This window comes from Sebastes umbrosus, chromosome 13, assembly GCF_015220745.1.
Source record: "Sebastes umbrosus isolate fSebUmb1 chromosome 13, fSebUmb1.pri, whole genome shotgun sequence".
Classification (NCBI taxonomy): Eukaryota; Metazoa; Chordata; class Actinopteri; order Perciformes; family Sebastidae; genus Sebastes; species Sebastes umbrosus.
Window position 1 is genome coordinate 17,489,817 of NC_051281.1, and position 10,727 is coordinate 17,500,543.

General features: G+C 39.4%; 1 protein-coding gene across 3 annotated transcripts in view; it reads right to left on the reverse strand.

Moving 5' to 3' along the window:
* Positions 1–8,234, reverse strand: part of LOC119500308 (glypican-6-like) — a 112,892-nt gene extending 104,658 nt beyond the window's left edge. For all 3 annotated transcript variants that reach the window (XR_005209596.1, XR_005209597.1, XM_037789983.1), the window contains exon 1: positions 7,686–8,234. Coding sequence is in view for 1 of the 3 variants with exons in the window: in XM_037789983.1 (XP_037645911.1) it covers positions 7,686–7,836 (151 nt within the window). In the remaining 2 variants the exon portion in view is untranslated. The remainder of the gene's footprint in view (positions 1–7,685) is intronic.
* Positions 8,235–10,727: the final 2,493 nt, after the last annotated feature.

Here is a 10,727-nt window from a genome sequence, read left to right on the forward strand (position 1 = left end):
TAGCGTGTTATATATTTGTTTTGTGCATGTAAAAGGTCTGCAAAGTTACAAAGCCCAAAGTTCACACCAAAGGGAGTTACTCTCCCCCACAGAAACACTGCTCCTGAACTGCCTGAAACGCCTTGCTTGAAGTCCCGCCTTTTCGTTCCTTAACATGGTGATGTCACCAAGTAACACGTTGCATAACGGATAGTTTGGCCGGAGCTCAAACACAGCGTTTCAGAAAGAGGGTGAAAAGAGGTGCTGCAGCACAGCCAGTATGAGAAAAATAAAGTGTTTTTTGAACTTTAAAGCATGTTAACATGTTCTAGTAAAAACCCAAATTACAAGCATGCTACTTAAAATGAAATGAGCATAATAGGCCCTCTTTAAAGCCAACATATAGAATATATATAACAAAGGAACAGTACAAAAAATGGAATAAAACATGCATTACCAACAGCTTATGAAATACCTGTTCCCATCATGTATGTAAAGAAATGTCAATACAATGAAGTCCAATATAATCCAAGATCAAAATTACACATCTGACATAAGGTCAACTGCACATTAGCTTTAAAACTGGGGATTTAAAGCCCCTGAAAACTTGGTTTCAGATTTTTTAATAACTTAAAATATTAACGACTACATAAGTGACATTACAAAATATTCATGATTCAGAGTTTAACCCTCAAAAACATCAGGACTGTGTAGTCGTGGTTGGATCAGATTTGATTGACAACACAAGCAAACAACAATAATATTCAGGGCAAAACTACAAATACAGAAATCGCACACATGAAGTAAAGAAAACTGCTCGAACTTTGGCAGAAAGTTTTGTGTTCATGTTGGACCCCACGGCTCATAGTAAGACACTGACTGAGAAAATAATCTTTCAGGGCCTTTAATGCAGAATTATTGGATCTAATTCACCTCTGCACGCCATTCAAAACTTGATTTAATGGTAAAGCAAAAATTGTGTTTCATCATTTTAAAATGTATATATAAAATCTGTATGCTTTGATTGTTGTGTTGTTCTGCCTTTCAACGCTGCAACCCACAACGTTTCCTACAGCTCTCACAGGGAACACCTGCAGAGAGAGCCCATCATGAGGCCATTTTGGCATTCATGAGCATGATTGATGACACAGAGATGGAGGCAGCGTTTGAGAAATCCCCTCTGCCGCGGGAAAAATGATGATTGTTTGGGTTCTTCCTCCCTGATAGTGACCCCCCTCTGCTTCTCAGTGGGACGCACTCACAGTACATGATATAGCAGAACGCAGCCTCAAATACTGGTGCGACCGTATTTAAACTAAAAAAAAATAACTGCCAATCCCAAAAGTCTAATTATTTTCTAATTTATCAGAACTATTTTGATGTTTGCAGAGTTAGATGTAAAAGTATAAACACACCACAAGCTCACCAGGAGCTGTGATCCCTCTCAGGACTCCCAGATCAATCTCCACATGTGTGAGTGACAGGAAGGTCACGATAATCTGACGATACATCACAGACTCGCTGGCGTATGCTGCAGGGGGCTAACAAAGTCACCTGGCCATTCCCTCCGCAGGCACTCCCATTTAGCCCTTTCTAATCCGCTCCATCCCATTACATGACAATAGAGAACCTGTGCACATTACACGCTTCGGCAGAGATCATTTGCCTCGTTGTGCAGGCCGCTAAGGATCACATAAAATATATCAGCACCGTTATTTCTGTCCCCTCTCCATCTCCAGTAAACAGAGCTGGTCGTCAAATGATATAGCAAAGAATATGACATGCTAAGAAGTTCCATTGAATCCAGCAGTCTGCTGCGTGACTCGCTTTCCATATCTTCCCATCTCGTCTCAGACGTTGGGTAATCCACGGAGTGGAAACTGAGTAAGCAGGGGCAAGACTGATCTATAACCAGAGCAAATCAGAAATGGATTTAAAAGGCTCAAATTTAACGAATTTGTTAACAGTAGGGCTGTCAAAGCTGCAAAATCGTTTAAACGAAACTAATTTGTTCAACACAATCGATCTTTCAGTGGTTGTAGCGGGCTCAGTTTTAAAGCTAGAGTGAAGATACTGGCATTATACGAAACAAAAAAAACTAAGAAATCCACTGGTACCAACCATGTCATACTAGCTTGTTGCAAAGGAGGCTAAATAATGTTACAAAGTTATGCTAAATTTTGGCAAGGAAAAACTGGCATGGCCATTTTCAAAGGGGTCCCTTGACCTCTGACCTCAAGATATGTGAATGAAAATGGGTTCTATGGGTACCCACGAGTCTCCCCTTTACAGACATGCCAACTTTATGATAATCACATGCAGTTTGGAGTAAGTCATAGTCAAGTCAGCACACTGACACACTGACAGCTGTTGTTGCCTGTTGAGCTTGAGTCTGCCATGTTATAATTTGAGCAAATTTGTTATGCTAAATGCAGTACCTGTGAGGGTTTCTGGACAATATTTGTCACTGTTTTGGGTTGTTAATTGATTTCCAATAATAAATATATACATACATTTGCATAAAGCAAGCATATTTGTCCACTCCCATGTTGATAAGAGTATTAAATACTTGACTAATCTCCCTTTAAGGTACATTTTGAACGGATAAAAAATGTGACATTAATCGCAAATTAATCACACATTTTTTCCATCAAGGATATTCATGCCATTAATCGCAATTAAATATTTTAAATCGATTGACAGCCCTAGTTAACAGTAGAATTAAATAGATATAAGTAAAGACTGCTGTGGAGAGGGAGATGCTCTGGGAAGTTTTAGATGCCAAAACACTTAAAGACTTTTAAAGAAAACCACTAGTTCATGCTCCGGAGGTTTAAAATGCCTTCACCACATAGCTGTTGACAGCCTCCAGCCTCCAGCCTGGCCCGGTCAGAAGGCAGGAGCATCGCCTAAGTCATGTGGAATTACTGTACCAACTGAGCCTTTAGGGCTTTGGATCATAACAGTATTTCTGTCAATAACACTGGCTCCACTGCTGTCATTCCACCTGACCTGGTCCCTTCTGTTTGACCAAATGCAACAGCAAAACTATGAGATTGCGAGCTTTTCATTTTTAGCTTCACGAAAAACATATTGTTGCAGTGGCTGAGCAGTCTAAGTGGTGCTGAGCGCAAGACTCCTGCAATAATACCCTGCTGTTATGTCCCTTACTATATTTGGAATGGCTGTAATGAGTGCTTCATATTGGCCAAAAAAACATACAGTATGATCATAAAGTAAAAGGCAACAACTAATTTGAATAAAAAAACGGTAAAGCATTCATTAACATAAATGTGTTTAAGAATTTAACAGTAGTCTAATGGGATTAGGTAAAAGAAATGTGGTATATATGTAACTTCATCTAGTGGTTTCTGTCTAATTTGATGTCTAACATGGTCTCTAATGGCATCTCACATCAAAAGCATGCGGGAGCACACACACACATCCCACTGTCACTATAATTTGATGTTGTCAAACAGCAAAGAGCAGCCATTTAAGTATGTGGAAGCATCATTTGTAGAGGTGGATCAGTAACATGAAGGTTGACGTTTTTGCCAAATCATCAGCGAGTTAATAGAGTGTGACGGCAGCTGTAATGCTGACAGAAACAACAAGCTATAAGGGAAGCGCCGTATAGAAGAGCCGCTCTACACCGAGTCCCTCAAGGACCAACCAATCTACAAGTACTGGAATATTAACTCCCAAGTAATGTCGTGACTGAAAATGCTCCCCGTCTGCCACATGGACGCTCTTAACCCCTTCAGTGCCACCTCCTAAAACAGCTAATATTACAAACCTGCTACATGAAAATAATGAATAAAGTCTACACAAATGTATGTGTGCAATGTCTTACGTTGTAAACGCATTAAATCCCCCAGAATGCAAACAAGTATACCACAATGGAGAGTATTCTTTTTGTCCGTCATAGACCTTTTAAGTATACATTAATTCTACTTTAATTGTGTACATAAAGCTACAGTTGGTAACTTTAATAAAAATAACTTTTTGTCATATTTGTTCAAACTATCACTATATCCTGACAGTAGTACATGAGACAGATAATCTGCGTGTGTGAACTCTGATCAAACTGTCAAACTATCGGATGAGGATGGATAAGCCTCTGGGGGTAAGTGGCTAGATAGAGATATCCATATGTAGATATTCAAGCCAAGACTTCCTTTTCCGTGCGCTGCTCATTGTTTACAGTCTGATTAGCAACTTGAGATGCGAGTGAGACGTGTTCGACCAGGTTGTTACACAAATAGCCAGTTTATAAGCTAAATTTAAACCAATAAAAAGCCAAATCATCGTCAGGCAATAGCCAGTTGGTTCCAAGATTGCATTGCCTGTGTGAGTTGGTTACGGCCATGTAACCCTAGTTTCATACGCACAGGTAGAGCACTCTACCAAGGAGGCCCTGTCGCTCCTACCCCGCTCGCTGAAGAGGTGTGGGATGGTAGACAGCGGTGTGTGCTGCCTTATTTACTGTGGGGTATGCGCGTATTCGGGTAGGCACGTCCTGATTGGCCGGCTACGCTTCTGCAATTTTGAATGCAAAGCCCCCGGGAAGAGTGCCAGGCTTTGAAGCAAATTTTCGTAGTGGCCAAACGGTGGTACTACAACTTCCACGTCTGTTACATGATGCCATTGGGCCCAAAAATACTTTTTCCCTTAAACTTATATTGGGAAAAAGACATCTGTAACTCCACGGATCAACTTCCCAGTACACACACTTGAATAGCCTTTGTTTAAATCATTAGGTCCTAAAAGTTGTAAAAAGCACTAGCCGAATCCAGAGTTATTTCCTTTCCCCAGACCGAGGCTGGACTGAGGGCTGGGAGTCTATGGCTCTATGGGCCCAATGGATGCGGAAAATTGGCAGATGATCCGGGTACTTTATCACTCAGCAGTTCATGCGCCACTGAGCAACTTTCATTGGAATGAACAGGAGCCCGCCTCCAACGCTGTATCCAGTTCTCTTAATACATCCATGAAGAATGCGTGCTCATGACTGGAGGAGAGTATTACCCATTAAATCCAGTAGATGTCTCCGCCTGCGCTTAAAGAACTAGGGTTTCAATATTGTAACCTTTATTTATGTTACTGTAATGCCTATTTCTCGCCTCAAATGTTTTCAGAAACATTCAAGATTCAAGATTCAAGATGTTTATTGTGACGCCGGTTATACAAGTACAATCGTGTGAAATACTTTTTGCTGGGAAGCTCCATTAAAACTAATAAGTTATATTACAATAATAAAAGGAAATACTTTGTACAACGCATATTAAGAACATATACAGTATAACATATATGATTGAGGTATGGCACTTGTTTATTGCACTTTTTGTGTGAGAAAGTGTCGTATGATGAACATATTTTAGTGTGCTGTTTAGCTGTAAAAGCCAAATCCAAGCACCGCCCACCAGCTGGAGCAAACTTTCTCATGTTACAGCTACAACAGTACACTACAAGATGTTTCTGATTTATATTTGTATTATATTTGATCAGCGCCGCCTAGTTTAACCATTTGATCCGAGTTCACGAGCAGTGATTGACCGCTGCGTTAGAGACTCCTTCGCTCTGATTGGTTGGTGTCCTTTTGGCGTGGAGGAATCTTTCAAATGCCATTAAGAGCACTAAATGGAGGCAGAGAACCGGATTTTTTTCAGATTATTTGTGTCATGCACTACTGTCAGAATATAGTGACAGTTCAAGCAAATAAGCCAAAAGGTTATTTTTATTAAAGTGTAGCTTTAAATGTGCTTTAAGTACGGAGTAGTACTGAGTGCACTTTAATTAGAGAACATTAATGATAATTCAAAGCAGGCAGTGTCTGATTTATCAAAAAATAAAATAATAAAGGAGCGACTACTCTATTCTCAATAGACTTGATGGAAATTGTACAGAAAAGTAATGTACCAACCAACCATGAGATAAAATTCTAAATCAGCTCAACATTATATTAATCTCCAGGGTTTGAACAGTGAAGATGTATTTCTTCTGATGCCACACTTTCAAATTATCTTTTTCAATAAAAGGTATTTCCACCTTTACCTCAGTCAAGATTTGGCTTAGCTCGATTATTGTTTGCATGAGTGAGAGGCAATAAGTCGTGAGCCTGAAGGGCATGCCCATCACTGTGTGAATTTGCTGAGGTGTTGATAATGCGTTGTCTCTCTGGCAGACACGTAAGGTTATGACTCATTCAAAGACCACATCAAAAGACGTTTATTCAGGGTGACAAAGTTGGGAGATGAGAGAGATTGAATTTTTCACTCATTTGGGAGATTAGTTGTGATGTCCGGGACACGGATCCAAAGGATTTAATCAGTTAGTTATTCAGCCCATCTCTGAACAGGTGTGCCTGTTATCAAATATGCAGCCTTTTGCTTGTGCCAGATTTCCTGCTTTGTATGGAGAGTGATTGGCCCTGAAGCACAACAATGACGACCTGGAGAGACAACTCAGCTGGGGGAATGTTTTATTCCTAATTACAGTTCTTCAGATGCATATTCACATCATAACAATATGACTTTCGCTGATCATGTGAAATCACATAATTCTATTTGAAGATTTATTTACTGATATAAAATATGATTGCAGTACTTTACATTTTTTTCTACTTTAGTTTCCAAGTCCTGACAGCCAGTTGGCAATCCACCTATACATTATTAAACCTGTATCGTCCATCTCTGTCCATTTAACACGCTTAAATGTGACATTCATTATGTAAAGGTATTTGAAATAACTGCTCCAAAGGGTATAGTGGCTGAAATTATGGAGTTGACTCATGGTTATGGACTGCCTGCTGAAGCACTGCAAGAGCCAGCAGTTCCACTTCACCTTATCACTTAATTTTTTCGCAGGACAGGAGTTAATCTGCACAGTTGATCATTCATTATCTCTGCTTGGTTAGCACAGTGGCAGCAGCAGCAGACCTCTATACTGGACGCAGATCTTAACCCACCACCACAGCTGCCTGGGAGACACTTTACACATTCAGTTATTGATGCTGGCTGATAGCACAGCATGAATAGAGGTCTATATAATCAGTAATCCTGCTCACATTAACTGAAAGCTGGGTTTCCTGATTACAGCAGGCCTGTCACCTCACTGATGCATGCAGGCTTCAGGGTGCAGGAGGCTGAGCCAGCTGTTGGTGACCATCCAGCCAGGTCATTTAAAAAGCTATTTTGGGTAATTGAGTAGCCTATATAAGTTGAAAACTTTGGGTCAGAAACTTAAGTGAGTGACAGGTGGTTGCAGGTAGCCTAGAACAGATTTGTCTGATGCAGCCACAGGCTATACCCCTGCAGCATTCAACCAAAGACCTATACTGTAGGAATGACTTTTCATCATAAATGAGTTGCAATGGCATATTTGGGGGGGGGGGTTAACTTTTCCATTCAGAAGTGCAACATTAAATAGAGATGCATTCATCACACAAAAGCCTATAGTTTATATATATATATATATCTTGCCCTAATTGTTTGTTATCACTAGTATGTAGTCATATTATTTCTTTATATTAATCTTGTCTCTAGGTGGAGGCTTCAGATAAGCCCAGTGAGTTTTTTGCCTCTTCCTGCACATTTTATATTTTTTTGATATGTTGTATCGTCTTAAATTGTGCAAAACAAATAAACAAATAAACAAAATATAGTGTTTATTCCTGAGTTTTTTTTTATAAGTGAGTCCAGCCTTACCTGGGATCTCCTGGAGAGGAACATGTGCGAAGCTGAAGCCTTTCACGATGACAGCCTCCCTCACCTCGCTGCAGTTCCGAGCCTTGAAATCAGCTCCAGCTGCAACAGACAGCACAGAAAAAGTGCAAATGATGGTCTGTAGTCTGAGCATTGTTCACTTCTGTGAAGATCCTTATTGTTTTAAGGTTTCTCTGCAGGTATCCTCACTGGTTTATTAAAAAAAAAAAAAAAAACTCCCCTGCAGTAGATCTGCAGGTACTTAATGACTGGGCAGGTTTATGGTTGCAACTCAACTATTATTAGTGTCTATACCAACACATTTCCCCAAAAAGCAAAAAAAAAAGGGTTTCTATCGCAAAAAAAAGTCCGCAGAAAGAGAAGAGGACAGAGAGTGGAGGTGCCACATGAATCCAGTGTCCAGGCGGTGCGTTTTTCCGGCGTGTTTGTCTCAACTTCGCAGAGCAGACGCCTGAAGCCGCTGGTCGCTGTGTTGGAGTGTTGGAGTGGGAACCGTGCTGCTGCTGGAGAGAGAGAGAGAGAGAGAGAGAGAGAGAGAGAGCTCCGTGTTCACATCAGATTGCACCGGAGAGGCAGGGAGGCACACAAAATGTGGAGTGGAATCCAGCCTCATCCAGCCACTATATATATAGTGGGGGGGCTGCAGGTTGGCACCAACCAACCAACAGAGATGTGGTGATAAATAAATAATAATAATAAAAAAAATGTAAAAAAAAAAAAAACATAGGTAGGAATGAACTGTAAAAATATTTCTGGTTTTTAAGAGATTTCTGTGAAATTTTATCGGTTCAAAATGGACCTTAAAGGGGTGATTTGTCAAGTATTTAATACTCTTATAAACATGGGAAACAAATATGCTTGTTTTATGCAAATGTATATTATTTTAAATCAATTAACAACTCAAAACAATGACAGATATCGTCCAGAAACCCTCACAGGTACTGCATTTAGCATAAAAAATATACTCAAATCATAACATGGCAAACTCAAGCCCAACAGGCAACAAACATGGTTGGTACCAATAGATTATGTTTTCTGGTTTTATATGATACCAGTATCTTCATTTTGGCTTTAAAACTCAACTTGCTACATTCGTGAATTCGCAAGTTGCATAAACGCATTCAAGAAATTAGTGGCGTTAAAACAAGTTTGCATTAACATGTTATTATCGTGTTAACTTTGACAGCCCTATTTAAAATATATATATTTTATCATATTACTGCCTGCAATTATACTCTCCATTTACTGGGACTGCAAGTTAAAAGTCATCCGTTTCAAACTCATCCATGGCAAACTCAAGCCCAATACACAACAACAGCTGTGTCAGTGTACTGACTTGACTATGACTTGCCCAAAAACTGCATGTGATTATCATAATGTGGGCATGTCTGTAAAGGGGAGACTCGTGGCCCCTGTAGAACCCATTTTCATTCACATATCTAGAGGTCAGAGGTCAAGGGACCCCTTTGATAATGGGTCATGCCAGTTTTTCCTTGCCAAAACTTAGTTTGGAGCATTATTTAACCTCCTGCGCGACAAGCTAATATGATGGTTGGCACCAATGGATTTCTTAGGTTTTCTAGTTGATACCAGTAACTTCACTCTAGCATTAAAACTGAGCCCGCTACAACCTAAAACCTACAAGTTGCATTAAAGTGTTAATAAATTAGTGGCGTTAAAACAAATTTGCGTTAAGGCGTTATTATCACGTTGACTTCGTTGACATCTTCAAATGTCTTGTTTTGTCCACAACTCAAAGATATTCAGTTTACTGTCACAGAGGAGTAAAGAAACCAGAAGATATTCACATTTAAGAAGCTGGAATCAGAGAATTTTGCCTTTTTTTCTTTAAAAAATTACTCAAACCAATTAATTAATTATCAAAATAGTTAATAGTTGACAACTAATCAATTACTCGTTGTAGCTCTAGTTGTTTTTAATATAATATTTGAGCGTTTTCTTTAAGAACATTTGAATAATTGTGCAATGTAAAATGTGCTTTATTCGCCTTCTATTTTCTATTTCTAAATATGATTTGAAACACTTCCTTTATTCGGCCTATGTGGTTATGTTCCTGTGACGGGGATTTTACTGAATTCAGAAAATGTAAATGCTGACAGTTGTTTTCTTCTTCTTCTTCTTCTTCACATTCATCTGAATCCGACGCGAAACAGCAGTTGCACGGTATCAAACTGTATTAACTAGAGGATGTAAAGGATGTGATGAAGACCAGAAGGCAAGCTTTCATGGCTTTATTGATTTTGGAACAGCTTGATCCGAGGGTAGATCAACAGTGGATTAACATGGCTGCCGTCACTGTGCACAGCAGGGTTCCTATTGAGACAGGATGCCACATTTTGAAAGGTGCTTTAAAGTGATTTGTTTCAAAGGGTGACACTGCAGATTTTGGATCAAATATCCAAATCCACTGCTTTTATGAGGTCATTGCTTATAGGAACGTCAGTAATTATTGTAAAAATGTTTACGTATGTCCATGTTGGTGCAATATGTACATTGACCACAGGAGCAGATTTTCTCCTGAGCCAAACACAAGGGCTTCTAGAAAAGTGTCAAATTAGAGTATGGCTCTTCCTGAAAAAAAATTATGATTGTGAATTAATCATTTAAAAAAAAAATTTGGAGGGTCAAAAATCAATGTTTTGTTTACCTCTGTGGAAGATATCTGACGTTTGGTTCCCACTTCTAACAAGGCTTGTGAGCCAATAGTAAAATGACGTTGGTATCACGTGGTATCTCTGGGTCGTCAGTTAGTGTGGAAAAAAACAGATTGAAGGTAAGTGCCTGGCAACGACTTGTTGTGAAGTGAATGCAATGGAACGAGGGAGGTAAAATGCAACATCTAGTGGCTGAATGTTATCAATGTTATCAATAGCACCTTTATTATAGCAGCAAACAACTATTTGTTCTGTAAAGATATAGAGGATTCCTCAAATATACCATTACCAGATATACCATTTAAACCAAATGTACACCTCTGTCTCTGTCTCAGATGATTGGAGTGTG